Source organism: Meriones unguiculatus, chromosome 18 (genome assembly GCF_030254825.1).
Source record: "Meriones unguiculatus strain TT.TT164.6M chromosome 18, Bangor_MerUng_6.1, whole genome shotgun sequence".
Lineage (NCBI taxonomy): Eukaryota > Metazoa > Chordata > Mammalia > Rodentia > Muridae > Meriones > Meriones unguiculatus.
In genome coordinates this window covers 11821051-11842966 of record NC_083365.1, presented here as the reverse complement: position 1 = coordinate 11842966, position 21916 = coordinate 11821051, and the positions used below count along the sequence as shown (strand labels likewise).

Genomic DNA, 21916 nt, shown 5'->3' with positions numbered 1-21916 from the left:
GGAGAACTGAGAGCCTCCACATAGACCCACAGAAAGTATCTCAAGTTTGCTGTTAAATTTGAATTTTATGAACATTTAGAAAATATTCTTATTCAGTATCAGGAAGAGTACAGTTGTGATGGTTACCTCAGTTACTAATGTGATGAGATCTAGTTCTAGTTAATGGGCGTATGGCCGTGCCTGCCAGGGATTTTCTTGGTTATGTAATAATTGAAGAGGGAAGAGCTGCCTGCTGCAGGTGGCCACACTCCCTGGACTAGGATCCTGGACTGTATAAACAAGCAAAAGGTGACCTGAACAAGGAGCGTTCTCTACTTCCTCCCTGTGGGTACAGTATGATCAGCTGCTTGGAGCTCCTGCTGCTATAGCATCCCCATTTTGATGGGCTATAATCTCAAACTGTGTACTGGAGTAAACCATGCCTTAAATTGCTTTCCTCAGGGTGGTAGTGGTTTATTCACAACAGGAAAAAAAACCAAGATAACAGCTATGATTTTTTTCAATTTTTCTTCGTCTTTTATCATACTGCTTTCATGCATGTAGGTGGCATCTGGGTTTTCTTTATTGTTTAAATGTTGAGCTTTGATAATTGATCAACCTAATATATATATGTAATGGAAACATTTTTAAAATAAGCTAGAAATGTTTTGTAATAAGTCTACATTTTGGCTCTTCAGATATGCAGGAGCAAGGGAAAGAATACAGTGTGTGTGCCATTGTATTTGATATACTAAAAAAAGAAGAGATTTCATGATTCATTTCACACAGCTTTCTTGCTTGGTTGTTATATTTACCAAACAACCAACAACAAACTTGCTCAGTTTACCAAAGGTTTATGATTTACAAGTTTTTGTGTTAGTTGTTATTTTAAAATAAATAACTTCAGAGCTGGGGAGATGGTTAGGGTTTGCAAATGTGAGGACCAGAGTTCTGATCCCCAGAACCCACCTAAGTGCAAGTGAGCATGGTGTGGCCTACCTGCCGTCTCAGCACTCAACAGGCAGAAAGACATTAAAAATAGAACGCATCTTTAGAAAGTAAAGCATTTACTGTAGAATGTACCATTTATTGGGCTTCCCAGAGCAAATGGACAAACTTGATAGGCCACATTGGTGAGCTCTCAGTTCATGTAAGAGACCCTGCCTCAAAGATAAGTCAGAGAGTGACTGAGGAAGCCTCTGTGAATCACAGGCCTCCTACACACACACACACACACACACACACACACACACACACACCACATATAAAGGGGAAAAACAAACTATTATAAACTTGGATTTCTCCCATTATTTTGGCTTTTCTAAAATACACAGTTCTGTCTTGCTCAGGCCATTGTTGCCTAATGGGAAATAACTTACAAAACAGAAAAATAAATTCCACTGTGTACAAACAACTATTTTTTACATATTACATTCTTTATTAAGTATAGATTTTAAATTATCTGTTCATAGACAGACAAAAGTAAGTTTTGTGAAATAGTTACCATGCTAGAGTTTGCCAACTTAATCATTACATTGAGATGGGGAATTATCCTGTATTCTTAACCAGGGGCCCAGTTCACATGCTGACTTCCAAGATCATGCAGATGAATATAGACTGTGCATGTCTGCACTTCCTTTACCACCATTCAGTAACAGCTGTTGAGGCCCCGATCAGCAGCACACGTCCTACTGATTGCAAGACATTGCAGTGTCGGAGCAGACTTCATCATCTGCTGCTGCAGAAATTTGAGCTCCGTGTTCCTGGGATACCACCAGAAATGTATTAATGTTTAAGTGAAGATGTCATGGAAAGCAAGACACAGATCATCCTTAAAAATTATTTTGGCCAGAATTTTCTTATGAGTGAACTTCCCAGAGATTGTGTTTCCACCACTGGGTGACGTGAATTTGGCAGTCCCATCTGCCATTCTTAGGCAGCAGAGAAGGATCTGAGAGTCGAGTAGAAGCACACAGAGGTGGGGGCAAGGGGCCTAGGCCAGCACTCTACAGTAAATGCTTTACTTTCTAAAGATGCGTTCTATTTTTAATATCTTTCTAAATTAATATCTGGGGTGGGGATGGGCGCACGTGGAGGTGACTCAGCTGGAGCTGCCCAACATGGATCCTGGGAACCACAGTCGTCCTCCACGTGAGCAGCAGGCACTGTTAACTGCTGAGCTTCTGCAATAACCAATGAAAGTTTTTAAACTTCATTTTATTTGTGTGTACATGTGTGTGTGCATGCACATGTGGAGATCAGAGGGCAACTTACAAGAATCAGTTTACTCCTCCCACCATGCGAATCCAGGGGAGTGAGTTCACATCCTCTGCTTGGTAGCAAGGTACTTTACCAACTAAGCCATCTGACCAGCCTGACAGCCAACTCTTAACAGGAGCCAACTGAAAGGGCGGCTGGCATAGCCGTATAGTGAAATGCAGTAGCTGCTGACAAGAAAGGTATTGATATGGAAGATATTCAGGATTTGCTTAAGTAAATATCGAAGCACTAGACCTTATCATCTTCCTTAAAAGTTTTTAAATGTGCAGGTGTGTGCCAATATAGGAGAGAAAACTTCTTGAGAGTATAGACAGGAGTAGTTCGTGACTTCTGGGAAATAAGACCAACAGTGGGGAGCCGACTTGTTTTGCTTTATGCCCCCTTTCTGTTTGCATTTGTTTGTACAAATGTGCTTTACTTTTGTAAAAGTAGTTTATAATAGATGACAGTGAGAGATCGACTAGAGTCTTCCTGTTTGCAAGTTTTTTTGTTTTGTTTTGTTTTGGTTTTTTTGGTTGGTTTGGTTAATTTTTTGCGTTTTTGTTTTATTTTGTTTTGTACTGTTTTGTTCAAAATTTCTGTGTAGCCCTGGTTGTCCAAGAACTCACTCTGTAGACCAGGCTGGCCTCAAACTCTGACCTGCCTCTGCCTCCTGAGTGCTCAAACTCTGACCTGCCTCTGCACTCCTGAGTGCTGAGTGCGTTTGCCACCACACCCAGCTTTGTTTTCAAGTTTTTTTAATGCTTAGTTTAGTGTGTGTGTGTGCGCCATGGCGCATGCTTGAAGGACAGCTTTCAAGAGTCAGTTCTTGTTCTGCCACCTGAGTCCCAAGGATGGATTTCAGTTTGTCAGGATTTCCAGTAGGTTCCTTAACTGGCTAAGCTCCTACTCCACCTCCTCCCCCTACCCCCAGTCTTTCTTACTTAACAGAAGTAGTAAGCAGCACTACAAGATTCTATTCACAAAGGTACAAAATAGTAGTAGATGCTACGTCGGGGTTTGTAAGATCGGTTCTGCGGCAGAGTCATTTCAAATATATAGAAAAATTGAAAGAAGTTCTTTGTTTTTCTGAGACAGGATCTCACAGTGTATCCCAGCTTAGACTCAGACTCACAGAAGTCCTCCTGCCTCAGTTTCCTGAGCACTGATACTATAGGTCTGAGTCTCCACCAGAGCTGAGAGAAGTGTGTGTGTGTGTGTGTGAGGGCTGTACATGTGTGTGGAAGACAAGCTTGGATGTTCCTAAGGCTGCTTCTAAATGTTCCGATTTAGACTAGGTTGGCTGGCCCGAGGAATCTGCCTGTCTCTGCACCTCCAGCGCTGGGATTATAAGCGTGTGCCGCCTCACTCAGCTTTTTCTCATGTCCTCAAGCTTGCAAGGCAAGCACCTTATCGACTTAGACATTTCCCCTTCTCCAGTTGAATTTTATACCTCTAAGCAATTTAACAGTAGTCTACTGTACACGTTTTATCATACATCTATGTGTGTGTGCATATATAGCATATACATGAGTGCACATGTGAAGGACAGCTTGCAGGAATAAGTTCTCTCCTTCCACCATGAAGGTCCCCGCGATGACAAGCACTTTGTGTCAGTCAAGGTTCTCTAAAGGAATATAACTTACAGAATAAGAGCTGCCTTGCTGGTCCCTACCAGTTACTTTTAAATGTAGATAACATTTTAAATAGTAACATCAGTATTTTTCCATATACTTAAGCATGCTAGAGTGTAGTATTTATGGGTTAGAGGGTTTTTCAAAGATTTACTACAGTGAAGTGCAGAGATCTTTCAGAGGATTCTGAAAGCATATCTTTGTCCACTTCCCTGTTAAGTACATAGTTAGCATTTCTAATATGAAATCAGAAGTTCTGCAGAATCTTACCCAGTAACATTTATGCAAATACCTCAAAACCTAAACAGTTCTGGAATCCCAGACACTTTAGTCCCTAGCTAAATACTACTCAGCCTGTATAACCACCGTGTTTCTTTCCAGTAAATCTCTTTCCTAGGGAATTCTTACTCTGAATAATACAGGTTTTTTTTTTTTCTGTATAAGTTAATTTTGCTTATGGTAGAACTTCATGTACATAGAATTGTAATTAGGTACTTCTGATCTCAACTTTTATTCATTCAGCATATGAAATTAATCTTCTTAGATTCATCCATGCTGGTGTGTGTCATTTTGCCAGTAATTCTTTACTATTTCCAATCTGAGAAAGACTTGACAACATGTGGCTCTGTTTCTGGTATCTTACTCTTTTCTATTCATTTATTTGTCTTTCCCCCCGCACCATGTTACAGTATTTTCATGTGCATCTTAGGGAGGCAGGCCCTTTTTGGCTCAGATAGTGGCTACAATATTCATTTACATCTATGTGTGGTTTACGTCTATAAACCATGTGAAAGCATGGCTTGTAAATTCATTGGTCCTCAGTTCTTTCTCTAGAACATAAGATTGTACACTGGTCCTGAGCAGATGAACTTGGGAAATTTAAGAACTTCCTATCTCTCATACATATAGATGCAGTCTAGCACCAGAGTTTTTAAACAGTTTTTAAAGTGCAACCAACTCAGCACTCAGGGAGGCCGAGGCAGGCAGATCTCTGTGAGTTTGAAGCCAGCCTGGTCTACAAAGTGAGTCCAGGACAGCCATGGCTAAACAGAGAAAGCCTGTCTTGTATCTTCTTCCTATGAAGACACAATTAATAGCTGAACTCTTGGGGAAACAGCCTATTAAGCTATGAGAAGACTCTGTATACATATTTTAATAACTAAGAAATATGCTACCCAAAATAACCTTTTGTATTTTGAGTCATTTGGACATAATTATAATAATGTAATACTTCATTTCATGTGTCTCTCTTATTTTCTAGGTCAGCATGGATTCCTGGTTCATTCTTCTTCTGTTTGGCAGTGGTCTAATACGTGTTAGTGCCAACAATACTACTACAGGTAAAAATTGTCATCTGAGAAGGCTAGTGTTAGAATTTTGGTTTTACATATAATGACCCAAATTTGAAGGAATCAGTATTTAAGTAATACTAAATTGTCATCTGAATGTGACTGTGAAGCTTCTGGCAATCTCTATGCTTAAATAACTGTAGAAACTATTCTTTCCTAAAAATTATAATAAATATTAATATTTATATCTATACATAGTGATTCTGAAGAAATGTGAAAAGCCATTTTTTTTCTTCATGCCATAGACAGCAGTCCTTTGGAAGAAGTGGGAAGGATCCAGCATTAAGAGGGTGTGGGTGTAGATGTCTGTCTGGCCTTGGCATGGTGTGCAGATGTGTGAGGTTTTAGCAATGCTTGCTTCTGTGTGTCTTAAATTTTGAGCTCCACATTCTTCATAAGATGTTTCTTTATCTCTTGGTGTTTGTAGTTTCACCTTCTTTAGGAATTACAAGATTAATTAAAACATCAACAACAGAATCGGTTAAGGAAGAGAATAAAACTTCAAATCCAACCTCCTCAGTAATTTCTCTTTCTGAGGCACCAACATTCAGCCCAAATCTAACTCTGGAACCCACCTCTGTAACTACTGTAAATTCTTCACGCTCTGACAATGGGACCAAGAGAGCAGTCGGCACGAACTCTGGGGGAACTACCATCTCACCAAATGGAACATGGCTTATTGATAACCTGTTCACAGAGGCCAGGACAGAACTCTGGGAGGGGAATTCCAGCACTGCAGCGACCACACCAGAAACCTTTCCTCCTGCAGGTACAGAAATGATTTCCGCTTGTGCATCTTGCTCTATGTTTATTTTCCATTCTATTATCTTTGTATGTATTTTATAGCCATAAAATTCTTGAAGTATATGTTTGTCAAAGAAAAAATGTAGAAAACGGGAATTTTTCTTAAAGATTTGTTTTTATATGTGTGTGTCTGTGTGCCTGTGCCTGTGTCTGTGTGTTTGCATGAGTTTGTGTGCAGGTGCCCTTGGAGGTTAGAAAGAGGGTTTTGGATACCTTGGACTTGGAGTTTCAGGTGGTGATGAACCACCTGATGTGGGTGCTGGGAACTAAACTCAGGTCCTCCTGAAAGTGCTCTTAACTACAGAGCCATCTCTCCAGCCCCATCATGTAAACATTTCTTAAAACCTGGATGGCATAGCACTTTCCCCCCCCCGGGGATATTATTCTAATTGGTAAAAACCATGATTAGAGTGGGGGCAGGGGTTCAAGTGTGTTTAAAGGTATTAGATGAAAAGTGGGGAGCCAGTTGATAATCAAAAGACTGAAGATAGAAAATGCAGATGGGGTAGTGAATTGACCTTAAGAAGGAAGCAATCCATGGAGGCCATAGGAAAGAATAAGATGAATTTCCCATAACATAACAAAGCAGCAGAATAGTGTCCACAGATACACTAAGCAAGGGAGGCTTAGAGAGCCTCATACATTTCAGAGCCATCTGTTCAGCTCAAGTCTCTGTCTTCTTGAATTTGAGTCACTAAATTGAAGCAGCAGAGGCCCAGAAGATAGGATCAAAACTGTAGGCCTGAGACTAGCTTGGGTAGGGCAAATTTCTAAATTATTCAACCAGATTTCTGATCTATTTAAGACAATTAGAGGGTCTCTCAACTATCTTTTGCATGGAATAAAATAATTGCTCCAACTTCAACATAAATGAAATTTCTTTTCTAGTAAAATTGCTGTTCTCTGAACCATGATTACATTCTTGTCTGTTTTAGAGTCTCTTAGATGGATCTATGTCTAGCTCATGGTAGAATTCCAAAAGTACTTTTGAAACTTAATTTTATTTGGCACTAAAGATGACATCTTTCAGTTAGACCTGCCTGCTTTAATGTCATTGTCCCTGCAGTAAAGGCAGCATTAATAGTTTTAGTTAAGAGCATGGTTTGCAGACGCACACTACTTGTGCTGCCCCAGTTCTGCATGCTTCTTTGTGAGCATAGGTAAATTTACTTGACATTATCTGTACCTCTATTTGCTCATATATAAAGTTGAAATAAATAATAATATTAGTTCATACCCATTGTGAAGTTGTTTAATGAACTGATCTAAGCTGGGCATAGTTGTGCACGCCTTTACTCCTAGCACCCTACCTAGCACATACAGGTGTATCTTTGTGAATTCAAGGCCAGCCTGGTCTGCAGAGCAATTTCCAGTACAGCCAGAGGTACATAGTGAGACCCTGTCTCAAAAATAGATAAATAAATAAGTTGATCTAAGTAAATTACTTATTGCAGCACTATAGATAGTGATAAGTGGTTTTTTTGGTTTTTTTGTTTGTTTGTTTTGTTTCTTTAAGGGTCAGCTGTTAATAACCTGTTACAGTCACATGGTCAGGTGAAGTGATATGTGACTGTGATCCCAGCACACAGGAGGCTGAGGCAGGATTTATAGTTCCAGAGCAGCTTAGGCCACACAGGCTCACAAAGGGCTGCGCTAATATGCTTAGTGGAGGCATTTGCCTACTGTTCATGAAGCCCTGGGTTCAGTCCACTGTAAAATCAGCAGATATAGAGATACAATAAATGTTAGTGGCTGCCACTGTTTGTAGTTAGATTGAAAATTGCAAATAATTCTACTTTGTATTTTAACACTGAAATGCAGATTATGACCCATTCATGTAATCTACTTAATGGGCCAGCATCGTCAGTGTTTATTTTGTCTTAGTGGGTGATCGTATCTCTCTTCTATTCTTGTTATGTATGTATAGTGTTTTGGAGTTTTTGTTTGTTAGGCACAAACACATATGTATACTAAATAACAGCATAAAATGTACTTCTGCAAGTTATAGCTATCGCGTAGGGAGGAAGGGCAGAATAGTTTACAAACACTAAAGGAGTGAATGTGGAAGGTAGGACTGGAAAGGAAGCGCAGCTGATGTCATTGCCTGGGGCTCACTCTGTGCTGCGCTCCACTTCCCAGTCTGTGAGGTGACCCGGGCAATTATCTCCTGTTAGTGTATACTGAATTTAAGACTAAATAAACTATCAGACTTACAAAAAGCAAAGTAGACTTACTTTTCACTTTTGTAGTCTTGCCACGTTCATACTCCTCCCAACACACACACACACACACACAAATAAAATGTAATTTAAAAAAAAAAAAAACTTTTAAAGGTGAAATTAGGGCTGCAGACATGGCTCAGTGGGTAAAGTGCTTGCCACACAAGCAGAGGACCTTAGTTCAAATCTTCTGAATTCACATAAACACAGGCATGGTGGTTCCCATTCATAATCTCAGTGTCCTGTGGCAAGGTGCAGGGTAGAGACAGGACAGCTCTCAGAAGCTCACAGGCCAGTTATCCTGGTGCACACAGTGCAGTGGCAAACATGCAGAGAACCCATCCCATAAGCTGGAAGGTGAGGACCTGTGCTGGCTAGTTTTATGCCAGCTGACACAGCTGAGAAATGCCCCCACCAGATTGGCCTGTGGTGTGCTTGATGACTGACATGGATCGTTACCACCCCTGGGCTGGTGGTCTTGGCTTCTGCAAGCAGGCTGAGCAAGCCATGAAGAGCAGGGCAGTATGCAGCACCCCTTCATGGCTTTGCATCACTTCCTGCCTCCAGGTTCCTGCGCTATCTTCCCTGGATCGCAGACACAAGCTGTAAGATGAAATAAACTCTTTTCTCCCCACGTTGATTTTCATTATGGTGTTTAAGTCACAGCAGTAGACACCCAAGACAAGGCCTATGTCCAAGGTTGTCCTCTGACCTCCACACATGCATAATGGTACTGATACACCCTAACTCACATACAGGAACATGTAAACAAACAAAAGGTGAAATGACGCTTTTGTTATAAATTTAATTTTCATGTATGTGTTTATTAATCTAATCATTTTCATGCATGCATGTAATGTATTGATCATCTTCATACCCCACTCACTACCCATCTTGCCCTTCCTACCACTGTACTGATCTTCCTTTTCCTAACTAGTCCCCTATCAACTTTCATGTCTTTTTCTTAAAGATTGTTATATACAAGAATGTTTGCCTGCATGTATGTATGTGTATATGTGTACTGTGTACATGTGTGGTGCCCACAAAGGCCAGATGAAGGCATCAGATCCCGGAACTGAGTGGCGGAGGACTGTGAGCCTCCGTGTGGGTGCTGGGAATGCAGCCTCTGCAGGAGCAGCCAGTGCTCTCAATTACTGAGCTGTCTCTCTAATTCCTACTTTTTAAATTCTTTTTTTCTGAGACAGGGTTTCTCTCTGTAGCCTTTGCTGTCCTGGACTCTCTCTGTAGACCATCCTGGCTTGGAACTCAGGAAGATCTGCCTGCCTCTGCCTCCCTGAGTTCTGGGATTGCAGGTGTGTACCATTGCCCCGGCTTCATTTTTATTTTTATTTTTTTTAATGGCCCAAGAAGTTTCATTAATATTGCTTACAGAAACATGCATGAGGAGTTGTTATTATTTAGGATTTTTTCCATTGATATTTACAAGTGGTTATTTGTTGTTTCTATGTAGATTTGGTCTATTTTTACTTTACAAACATTTTTTTGATGTGTCTCTAGGTTGTTAGTGTTTTGTTTTCATTAAACGAACATGAGAGCTTAAAGATAGAAAGAAAAAAAAAGAATTTGAAAATTTCCATAGAAAACTGTACTTTATACTCAAGTGAATTTGCGAAAAAGTCTTGTCATGATAGTTTAATTTCCTACATAGCTATGAGTATTTCTCACTTTACTTTTTTCTTTTTTTTTTTTTTTTTTAATTTTTTGGTTTATTGAGACAGGGTTTCTCTGTCTGTCTGTTTATTGAGACAGGGTTTCTTGGCTGTCCTGGGCTCACTTTGTAGACCAGGCTGGCCTCAAACTCACAGAGATCCACCTGCCTCTGCCTCTCTGAGTGCTAGACCACTTGCACCAACCTTAGCTTTTCATTTTATTGATTATTTTTATCTTGTCTGCCTTTTTTTAAGGTTTATTTTGTGCTGCCTATTCAATTTTCTAAATTAAAGGTGAATTTTTATTTTTCAGACTTATTAATATGATGTGTGGTTTCTATACAGCATAGGTCTTGGCGCACTGTGTATGTATTGTGTAGGTAGCTGCTAGTTAGGACGCTGCCTACACTGCTCAGATGAAGACCAGAGGCCTCTCTCTCATCAGAAACTGAGTTACTCCTACACAGCCCTGCCACCCTAACGACAGCTTATCTGCGGGGCTATGTGTTCTCATCAATGGACCCAAATTCCACCCCCAAAAACCAAGGACACAGAAGCAATTCCTTCTCCAAGGCTATAACCTATACTTAAGTAACCATAGTTTTTTTTTTTCCCCCACATCCCATTAGCTGGAATTTATCATATAACCACACCTAGTCCTAGAAGTAGAGTATCTAACTGGACAACTTTGTACTTGGCTAAAAAAACACAAAGAGGTATTTTCATTATGTTTTTATTTTAATCTTCAAATCTTGTCTGTTAGTTAATTTCTACTTTTGTTGCAGAGTGATGAGAGACTATGGTTCTGTTTGTCTTAGGGGTCTGTTTAGGCTGTAGGTAAACTGCAGGTTTCTTTTCTAAAATGTCTGCTTGTTCATTGGTGGTGGTTGGGAGCAGCCACAGTGCAGATGTGATGTCAGTTTTCTCACTCCATCATGTAGATTTCCAGGATTGAACTCAGGTGGCAGGTGCCTTTAGCTGTCGTTCCAGTCCACCGTGGGTTTCTGAAAGCAAGTTTCTCTTTATTAGTATATGGACTTGGGGACATAGATTGGGTTTTTTGTTTTCTGTGGGGATTTTGCATCTTATTGTGTAGATCTTTTATATCTTTAATGTTGTTATTTTGTATCTCAAAAGTCTAAAAGATATAATGTCTTGTTAGTTTACATTTGTGTTTTTCCTTGCGTTCCTGTATTTTTAGTGAGTATTAGATGCGGCCCTGAATGAATGCTCAGAAAGAAGGAAGGAGACCATTGACTAAAGTTTAGTAACCGTGGATAATCGGTTCCCATTTACTGCAGTGTCCTGAACACGGAGAAAATTACCTACATTCCTGGCTTTTTTTTCTTTGCTTTTCCTTAAATTGAATGGCAATGTTTTCCTTTAACCTGAGTAAATGTTTCTGTTTTTTTTTTTTACTTGTTGCGCAGGTAATTCTGACTCAAAAGACAGGAGAGGTGAGCCAATCACCTTTTATCTGTTGTCCTTTAAAAGGTGTACACTGTCCATCATGTTTTCTGTGTGGTCCTTGTGCATCCATGGCTGTGTTGTTTGTTCACTGTCCCTTACATGTATCTGTATTTACCTTAAGAAAGAGTAAAAGAAACAAGCATTCATTTTTTATGTGGATTACAGATTCTATATAGTTTATATATTTTAAAATTCTTGTTTATGTAGGAGTGTTCTGCCTGCATGTATGTCTGTGCACCACGCACGTGCTCACAGAGGCTGGGAATGGAGTCACTGGTGGTTGTAAGCCCTCATCAGTACTGGGAATTGAGTCCTCATAGCCAGGGCTTAGATGCTGAGCCATTTTTCCAGCACCTTGATATATTTTAATCAACAATAAGATAACTGTATATTTGTTATGTCCCCATGCTAGTATTTTACCATTTGGTGATATATTAGGACATAGTTCATTTTATTTGTTTTTAAATTTTGTTTATTTTATGTGTATGAGTGTTCTGCCTGCATGTATGTCTGTGCACCATGTGTACACGGTGACAGTGGAGGCCAGAAGAAGACATCTGACCCTCTGGAACTGGAGCTACTTGGTTATGAGCCACCACGCAGGTGCTGAGAATTGAGGCTGGGTCCTCTGGAAGGCCAGTAAGTGCTCTTACGCACTGAGCTATCTCATCAGCCCCTAGGGCATATTTTTTACGAATTAATTTCTGGCTGTTAGTCTACTGTTACCTTTAAACAGTTTTGCTTTCTATAGTTTGTCCTCTTAATCTACAAAATGTCACCTCATGGCCTTTAGGGATTTTCAATACCCAAGTGTAAAGCTCCGACAGCCCCAGATGATGTACTAGTTACTTTTTTGTTGCTGTCATAAATACAATGACCAAAACAACTTAAAGAGCTTATTGTGGCTTATCGTTCCAGAGGAGTAAATGTCTGTAATAGTGAGCAAGGACAGTGGCAGGAACAAGAGGCTAAAGAGATGGCTTCTTAAATCACACGCAAGGAGCAGAGAGCGAGAAGGGACAGCAGGACAAGGCTGTAAACCCACAGAGGCTTCCCCAGTGATGTACCTCACCCAGCAAAGCTGTACTCCTAAAGGTTCTGTGCTCTCCCCAAACAGCACACCACCTGGGGAACCACATCCTAAACAAGATGATTCGGTTCAGAATGACATTCTCATTCAGACCAGCACAGATGCTGTATCTGTGATCTAAGCTGGACTCTGAATTTCTGGAGCATGTCAAGTTTTATACAGGATGACAATAAGACTGCTAAGAAAGACTGAGTTAGAGACGAGGCAGAGACAGAAGGATAAGTCATCCATTCTAAGAAATGTTCATTATATTTGAATTTGGAAAATGAACACCTATTAAGGAATTTTTCATGACTTTGGAGTTTTAGGGTGTTTGTTTGTTTTTCTGAGCCAGAATCTTGTGTACTCTAGGCTGGCCTCAATTTTATGAAAAGCATAGGATGATCTTGAACACCTAATGTTTTTGCCTCTATCTACCCAAATGCTGATATTACATTCCTAAACCACCATGCCCAATCGCTCTCTGTCTCTATCTGTGGGTGTGGGTGTCACCTTAGTATCTTCTTCTGTTGCTCTCCACTTACTTTTGAAACAGGCTTTCATGAAACCTGGAGCTTGTCATTTGGGCTAGACTAGCCAGCCAGTGAGGGCCTGGGGACCCACCTGACTCTAGCCTGCCACTCCTGGGTTGTAGGCTTCCATTCTTGAGTTTTTCCACCAATGTGCTGGATATCCAGACTTGGGTCCTCATGCTTGCACAGTCAGCTCTTTGCCCACCGATTTACTCTCAGCCCCATAGTTTTCTAATTCAGCCAAGCAAACTTTTCAAATTTTTTATTATAATTCTATTATTTAATCATCTCTAGTTTTTAGTGCCTAAGTTGAAGGCATATGAAGATTGACTAAGTAGGGAGTGTTTGCATCAGAGAAGTGGACTCTTTGAGCCTTTATGTAATATTCATCTGTCATTATGTTTGTACTATGTGGAAAGTTCCCACACCTTTCCAGCTTTCCTAGAATGAATGTTGCTCAGACTGTCCCCATCACATGTAGAACTTAGTAGTTTTCTAGTGCAGGCATGTACATTTGTTTTATAAAACTACTCTTTTAACTACTTATAACAAAGTTGTATCAGAATTAGTCTCAAGATTAAAGCCAAAAGCTTTTGAGAAATGAGTCAGCTGTTTAGAAGTGATTTATATTATAACTTATGCAAATGAATTAAGGGTTTGAAGTTTTTGTGCCTAGGTCTTTAGGGTGACTTTTAAAGAAAAATGGTTGGCTATTTATATTTAAATTTGAAACAAAGTCTCAGTATTTGGCCTGCTTGGCCTGAAACAATGTAGACCAGGCTGGCCTTGAACTCTTAGAGATCAGCCTGCTTCTGCTCCTGAATTCTGAGATTAAAGGCCTTTGTCGCCATTACCTGTATAACTAGGGACAGGGGACTCCTGGCATTTCAGAAATCAGCCATCATCCTGGGCACTCCGGAACTTATCTTAGATGCAGTATGCCCCTAGAAACGTATGTGCAGGCACAACCTTGAACAGAATTAGCAGGTTGTGTTTCTGTATTGATTTGTTTATATGTGTATGTAACAACAATTTTCTTTCCAAGTTCTTTTTATTTGCATATATACCCTGGTGTAAAAGTCCTCATTAATGAGTGGCTGTACCCATCTCCCCTCTTTATATCCTTCTTTCATTCCATTTCGGCTTTCACACCCATGCTCAAAAGATAACACTACAAAAACTTAACAGTGGGTGTCATCTGGTCAAGCCCAGTTTCTTTCTGTTTTCATCTTACTTTGCCTGCCACCAGCATTTGAGTTAATTTCTCTTTTTGGAAGATTGCTCTTGGCTTTCTGCTGGGATGACGTCTACCTAATGGCTGCTGTTATTTGTAAGTCAGTTTAGCTTAACTTTTAAAACAAAGGCAAATTCAGTAGTTATTTGTGCCCTTTCTGCATCAGTGTTCCAGTAATATTCACAACTAAAACTACACTCACTGCCATGGCTTGTAACATAAGTTTCCTGGCTTGTGCCCATCTCTCCAGTTACAGCTGGAATCACACTGGTCTTTGTAATGTTTCTTGCCAAACTCCTAAGCCATTAGGCTTGTCATTGCTAGTGTCTAGAGAGTGCTTTGTCCAGATCTCATCATGGCTCACTTTGCCCTATTACTTATTGCTCTGCTTAGGTGTAACCTGAGGGACAGATTTCAAGAGTGCTCCTCAAACACTCTGTGCTACTTCCCTGCTGCGTTTCCTTCTTCTTGTTGTCTGTGAACCATGAAAACTTCCTGTCCCTTGTCTTCCTGAGGACTTTCCTCAGTGTCCCAAACAGCCTAGCATACAGTTGCTGTCCTGTGAACATATTTTGAATGAGTTCTAGTAAGAGGGTGCTTCGGATAAAAATTCGACTGTTCCTGTTAGATTTGGTACATAGCCAGGTTTTTTTGGTGTTCTTGTTTAGCAGCCTCAGTGCAACATAAGTAGCAGTGGATATAAATGGATCAGAAGAACCTGTGGGGAAGGAAATTGAGAGAAAACTTAAGAAACAGTTGTGAGAACTTAGCTGAGAGGATAAGTCGTGTCAAGAAAGTAAAATATTTGAGGTGACAGCAATGGACATGGTCCAGAGACCACGTGGCAGGACTGGCTTTCACACGAAGGGACATGTCCTCACAAGACAAAGAAACTGAGGTTTGTGACGTGGAGTAGAAGTGGAGTCCTGCCCTGCATGAGAAACGTGGCTAGGTACTGAGCTACGGGCTACGGAATGGAGGGAAGTCTTGACCATCTATGACGAAACCAGACTTTGTGGTGGCTACTGTCCTGCAAACTGAGGGACAGGGTATGGAGAATTGTAGAAGGGAATAGGGGCACCTAGCAGCTCTGGCTCTTGGTGTATAAGGGTCCATCAGTATCTCCTTGTTTACTCCTTGTGCCAGGGAATCATTTGGGTTTATGGCAGAACAATCTTTCTCCCTTTTTCCCTTCCCTCTCCTGTTTTTCACTGGGCGAACTTACTGAGACCAGGAAGGAGTATAAAATTGGTCCTACATTTCTGGCTTGCCAGTATTTGTACATCCAAATCTTTGAGTACTTTTTGTATGCTGAATTTTTGTTTGGGAATTTTTGTTTTGTTTGCCGATTTGTTTTAGCTCAAATGACATAGCAATTTAAAAGTCTCTGGCTTAAAAGACAAATTTTACCCCAATGCTGGAAGTCATCCAGTGAATAAGCGTACACTCTATCAGAGACGGGTGGACCCCACCTCATCTCCCTGCTCAGTAGCCTAAGGTGGGAGATGGCGTTCTTGTCTCGCATGCTCTAGCACATGTGCTTGCTCATTGCTCTTCTGTATGCATTTCTGCGCCCTCCCCCTTTCTGTCTCTCATTTTGTTCTCTTGAGGAGTGCCTCTGTGTGTGTGTTTTCCACATCCAGCCATCTGAAGAAAGAGTTACTGCGTGGTGCCCCACCCCCACTTCCACCTCAGTGTGTCTTCTTGAGCTTCCAACTTGAGCCCTTCACTGCAAAAAGGTTATGACCTATTTTCTCGTTTCAGATGAGACACCAATTATTGCGGTGATGGTGGCCCTGTCCTCTCTGCTAGTAATCGTGTTTATTATCATAGTTCTGTACATGTTAAGGTAAGTATGTTAATGTTACTGCATTTGCTTAGAATATCCTGATACCCCAGTGTCTCAGTAACCCCACAGAGTCCAGAAGACAGTAGGCTAAGAAGGTAGGAACAATGAATGGAGTAGAGGGACAGTGAAAGTCACTCATTGTGCTTAGATTAAAATACTGCTTAGAAATGCCTTCTAAACTACAGTCTTGCTTGAACCCTCTCTCCCCTTTGTTTTATGTGTCCAATCCAAGTCTCCCAATTCTAGTTCAGCCTAGAGCTTAGAGTAGAGTAGTGGTTTGGATCTGGCAGAGTATCAAACCCTCTTATTAGTGATGGGTGTCTAAAGATCTTCAGCTCTTGTCCTTTTGAAACAATCCCCTAAAAGGCTCCTGGTAAGATTTTATGCACCACAAAGCTTACTTTATTTCTAGTTGAGGCTTTGTCACTAAATCTCTCTTAAGATTCCTGACCTTTGTCTGGTGGCTGATCTTAGGGGTTAAGATATTCCTCTGGCTAACCTTTCAGAAGCTTTTAGACAATGAACAGAAGCAAGGAGGGAAACCCATGAGAAAGAACGGGTCCTCTTCCTACTGCAGCTACTGCTCTGACTACCTGGGTTTAGCCTACCTTATCTTGGACCCAGCCTACCCTGTGCTGTGTTTGTTCTTCTGTAGGAATTAAGAGAGGGGCCTGCATGTCCTTTAGAATTTGGCATGTTTGTGTCTCCATTAAACCTGGGTTCCTCATTCTGGATCTCTGGGCTTCTCCCCTGACTCCTAGGCTGCAGTGAGGAAATACCAGGATTTTTATTTTGTAAAGATCTCACTGTCTCATCCTGTCCTGCCCATTCTACCATTCTTCCCACCCCATTCCCCTTACTCCTATATATTACACTTACCCACATTCCACTGTTATGGCTGTGCATGCAAGTGTGTTATGGAGCTGAAGCTACACAGAGGAGCCATGGAGGCTAGAATACAGTGTTGCCTAAGCTGCACTTTAGGGTGCCAAGTGTAAGGAAGACCATCCCAGGATACTCAGCCGCCACAGAATAGAGCTGCCGCAGATGTGCCTGACTTGGGTCTCTTTTTGTTTGTTTGATTTGACAGAGGAGATCTAGAAAGGTAGAGTCAGTAACAGGAATACAAAGACAGTAATTTACCTTTATGTCTAGTTTTTCATTACATATACTTTCTCATTAGGTTTAAGAAATACAAGCAAGCTGGGAGCCATTCCAATTCTTTCCGCCTGTCAAATGGTCGTACAGAGGATGTGGGTAAGGCATGGGAACCTTTGGAGAAGAAAACCAAGAAATTAACATTTTCTCCATCCTTTCTCACTTATTTTCCCATTTTTGCTTATTTTATTTGTGTACATGTGCCACGGCGTGCTTGTGGATGTCAAAGGCCAATTTGCAAGTTGGTTCTCTCCTTCCATCATGTGGATTCTGAGCATCCAATTGATGACAAACATCTTTTACTGACAGAGCCGTATTCCTGCTTCTTTCCCCCATCTTGTCAAAAGAATGAGACTATTAGTCTTCACATAAGTGACTACATCCATCTCCACGACAACTAACTAACCTCTTTTATACACTACAGAGCCCCAAAGTGTACCACTTCTGGCCAGGTCCCCAAGCACCAACAGGAAGTACCCACCACTGCCTGTGGACAAGCTGGAAGAGGAGATTAACAGAAGAATGGCTGATGACAATAAGCTCTTCAGAGAGGAATTCAACGTGAGTTCTTTGTTGTTAGCAAACAGGGAAACCAAGGTCCAGCCTTTTGAGTGATGGGTATAAAATAAGTTTCTAATGGATAATAGGTGAGAAATGTTTTACCAAGTTCACCTTGCTCCTTTCCTATATAATCATGGAAAGAACATTTTTAAAAAAGGAAATTGCTTCAACTCCCTCATCTACCCATCCATTCATTACTGATTCCTGCATTCATCATCGTGTCTAGTTAACTCATTTGTTTAACACTCACAAGTGTCTTATAGGTACCAAGTGATATTCTAGGTGCCAAGGAAATGATAGAGAGCAAAAACAGATTCCACTCCCAACTTCAGATAACTCTCTGCCCACTTGGGAAACTGTTTACAAGAACAAAACTATCTATAAAGCCAAACAGCAATTCAAGACGTAGTCTATAGCAGGGATCCACAGTGTATATAGCAGGTCATAGGAGTAGTTTGATATAAAAAGCAGAGGCTACAACAGAATGCAGAATGGTGAGATTTATGTTTTTCATGTCTCTCAAGGATGCAGAATGAGTATAAACAAGCAGCTGCTGATCTGGGTCAAAAGCTCCCTTGCTGAGATATATAGCTCAATGATAACTTGCTTACCTATCATGTACAGGTCCCTTAGGTTTATTCCCTGATACTACAGAAAAAAATGGGGGAGACTTTAGCCAACTCTAGTTTGCAGCCATGTCATCCCAACTACTTGGCAGGCTGAGGCAGGAGGATCTAGGTTCAAGGCCAGCCTGGACAATTTGTTTAGCTGCTGTCTCAATGGAATATTTAGCTAGTATTTGAGTACAATTTCCTTGAAGAAGCAGAGAGAGTAGAAAAGAGAACTAAGGTACTAGAAATAGAAGGAACAAGCATCAGAGGTAAGAAAAAGGCATATTAAGTTTTTAAAAGGGCTACGTGGCCAATGAGCAGAGCTGTCTAGTGATCAATCTCCTTCTGATTGAGCTGTTCTTTCGTGAGGAGAGGAGAAAAGGTCATTAAGATGCAGGAAGCCCAGATGCCAGTGCTCCTATAGGGAGCTCCAGAGAGCCACCTGAGTGCTCATTTAGGCTGGCGTGGGCTTTTCAGTGTTTCTGCTGTCTTCAAGTCATCATATTCCAACCCAGTAAACTTAGAAGTTGAGTTCGCTCTGCTCAACTTGGATGAAATTGTTTCTTTAGTGTCTTTGGTGCCTTTGGTGTCTTTGGCATGAGTAGACATTTATTCATATCTTTCCAAAGAAAAGTCCTATAACAAGGAATAGTATGGGACAAAACTGAGAAAAGGCTAGACCAGACTACTCAAGTTGAGATTGTTGCAAGTAAAGTGGAAACCTGTGAACTAAGCAGGTTTATATTTTTGAGGAAAAAAAAAATGATTGCTGTGGAGAACAGCCTGTGGGAATCAGATTAGGATCAAGGAAATACAGAGTCTTCAGCATTTGTTAAGACCAGTACTAACTTCAGTAATTAGGGAGGAATATATTTAAGGACAGAGGAGAGCAGTTCCAAGACTGTTGGCTTCCCTTGCCTTTTGGCATTGTGTCCTGTGTCAGCTTTTATAGGTAGGCTCCTCTCATAAAGCCAAAATGGCTACCCCAGTTCTAAAAATAAGATGGTGATCCAGTCAGGTCCACTGAAAAAAGGATGACTGTTTTAAGTTTCTGGAGACTTCTTTTGCCCACATGTTCCTTTTTAAAGTCATCCTGGGTAGGGGAGAAAGCTCCTGACCCTTACCAATGTTGGTGAGATTATCTCTGGTCTAGACAGATAACCTGACAGAGAAACTTCAGAATCCCAAAGGAAAGGAGGGTGGGGATCTAGCTCAGCCAGTACAATGTCTGCCACTCAGACTCAAGGACCTGAATTTAGATCCCTGGCACCCATGTGAAAAATTGGGCACTTTGGCATACTCCTTTAATCCCAGAGCTAGAAATCAAAGACTGCCTGGAGCTCCCTGGCTGGCCAGCCTAAGTAAATTGCTGAGCTTCTGGTTCAGTAAGAGATGCTACTTCAATAATAATAATAATGTGTGATTAATAACAGAGTGATTAAGAAATACAGCCATTGTCCACCTCTGGCTCATGTACACACATGCACACTCATCACACAAGACAAAAAAGGAAAGGAGGTTGTTAGGTAGTCATATCAACCTCATAACTGCTTTGTCACTGAAGGGCTCAGGTTCAGATTCAAATCTTCAGAAAAATCACTTCAGAAAATTCAATGTCAAGAGTTAGTAGAAAGGAGGAAAGATTTGAAGGCTACAATCATTTACCAAGTAGGAGTTGACAGAATAGTTTAAACTGTTAGAAAAAGCACCGTTTGGTACTCATTGATTGAGAACACTTTAGCACATCCCACCAGAGAGCCTCACAGGTGGGACTGTAGTAGACACTGTGATGTTCTGTAATCCGAAACACCAGCTGCTTCTGGATGCTGATGAATATGACCCTTTTGACTTACTTTTTGTAAAGTTAATTCTTTTTTGGAAATAATATCCCCTGAGATGCCACAGTAAAAGCATTCTGGTAAATCCTTGGAGAGAAGTCCTAGAGGCATGATAGACACTTTTGAGAGAGGGTGTCAGGGTGAGAGACAGACAGAATAGCCAATGGCTAGCACGTTCATGAGCTCATCAGGCCAGTACTGCCGTAACAAGGGAGAGAAAGTAGCTGTGAGTGCTGTCTGGTGAGTGTTCACCTGGAATTTAAATAGTTCTTTGCTCCTGTTTAGAGTCCGATCTCCTATGTATGGTGTGATAACACGCTTAAAGTTCTGCTCCATGGGAGGGTTTCTCCTTATGTTCATTTAGAGCTGTCAATGAAGTGTATACTGGACCACAGTCTACTTCTGTGCAGCTTGGGCCAGCATAACACATGTATACACCAGAATCATATATGCACCAGAGCAGATTTCCCCCTTAGTCAGCTATTGACATCAACGTCCTGAAGTCATAACGTCATAGACGTCTTGACAGAGAAGGACCTGTGGCATGCAGCAGGTCTTCTCTACATGTCACTTCTGTCTGTGATGGAACTCTGTAGGGCATGTCCAGATTGTAACTCGGGGATCACAGAGCTAATTTATGACAGGAAGCTGCTGTGTATTGAGTAGATAGTTTGCACTCTAAAGCTCAGTTCAAGAGTGATCTTTCAGACAAGATCATGTGCTTCAGAACTGTCAAGCCTTACGTGGATGTTTTGTGTCCCACATAACCTGCTAGAACCTATTTGCCTCAGCCTGGATCAGTTCTTTTCCAATCACTCAGGAAATAGATTAGAGAAGGATACCAAGCATGTGCCATGTCCATTCTGTAAGATTCAAAATGGCCAAGCAAGTATTACTCCTTTTTTTATTGGGGAGAGATGGTGAGGTACGGAGCAGGAGCTCTTCCTTTATGTCAGAGGAGGCAGCCTGGCACACCTACAACTTTGACCTTCAGAAAACTTGGCCCAAGTCACAAGCCAACTGCAGGTTTTGCTTTGTTCTGTTTGCTTTTATGTCCACTATGTGTATCTAAGATACACACTTACTGCTCTTGAAGTTCTAGCAGCTTGGCATCATTAGCATGATGGTCAGGCTAATGTCCTATGAAACTATGAGACAAAATGCTGATAAACTTGACCACAACATAGGTAGATCAGGGTTATTTATCAGTGAGGCAGCTCTTTTCATGAAAATGGGAAACCTTCAAATAATGTGTGCAACTTAAAAAGACAGGTTCAGGTAGTAGGGGTTCTATGTTAAGAAGAAAAGTTTGTGGGAAAGCCAGCTGCTAAGTGTGCAAGTCCAGCTGATAACTGATTTCATTTTATCATGAGCCAGTATTGATTTGACTTACTTTCTTACTTTATAGCCCAGGCTGTCCTGAAATTTACCATGTAGCTCAGACTAGCCAGGAACTCAGGATCTTCCTGCCTCAGCTTCTTGAGCTCTAGAAGAGCTGCACCATCACACATAGCCAGCTTCCATGGACTTTATTAAAGACCACGAGGCCTCTGTGTTAGTCTCTTTGGTATTTTCTCTCTGTGTCTCTCTTTTCCCTTTCCCCCAAGGTATCACTGAGTTTCAGAAGACTCTTCTGTCTTAGTAGTTAGGATTATAGCATGTATCACTGTAGCTGGGTG

The 21916-nt window shown here is 41.0% G+C and overlaps 1 protein-coding gene across 2 annotated transcripts in view; it reads left to right on the top strand.

Moving 5' to 3' along the window:
- The window catches only part of Ptpra (protein tyrosine phosphatase receptor type A), a 110292-nt gene that overhangs the window by 52644 nt on the left and 35732 nt on the right, over positions 1–21916 (top strand). Inside the window, exons 2-7 of one of the 2 annotated variants that reach the window (XM_060371853.1) lie at positions 5134–5212; positions 5649–5990; positions 11345–11371; positions 15985–16069; positions 17253–17326; positions 17652–17788. In XM_060371853.1, the coding sequence (XP_060227836.1) occupies positions 5140–5212; positions 5649–5990; positions 11345–11371; positions 15985–16069; positions 17253–17326; positions 17652–17788 (738 nt within the window). In that variant the 5' untranslated portion in view covers positions 5134–5139. The remainder of the gene's footprint in view (positions 1–5133; positions 5213–5648; positions 5991–11344; positions 11372–15984; positions 16070–17252; positions 17327–17651; positions 17789–21916) is intronic. The other variant, XM_060371855.1, reaches the window with a different exon arrangement.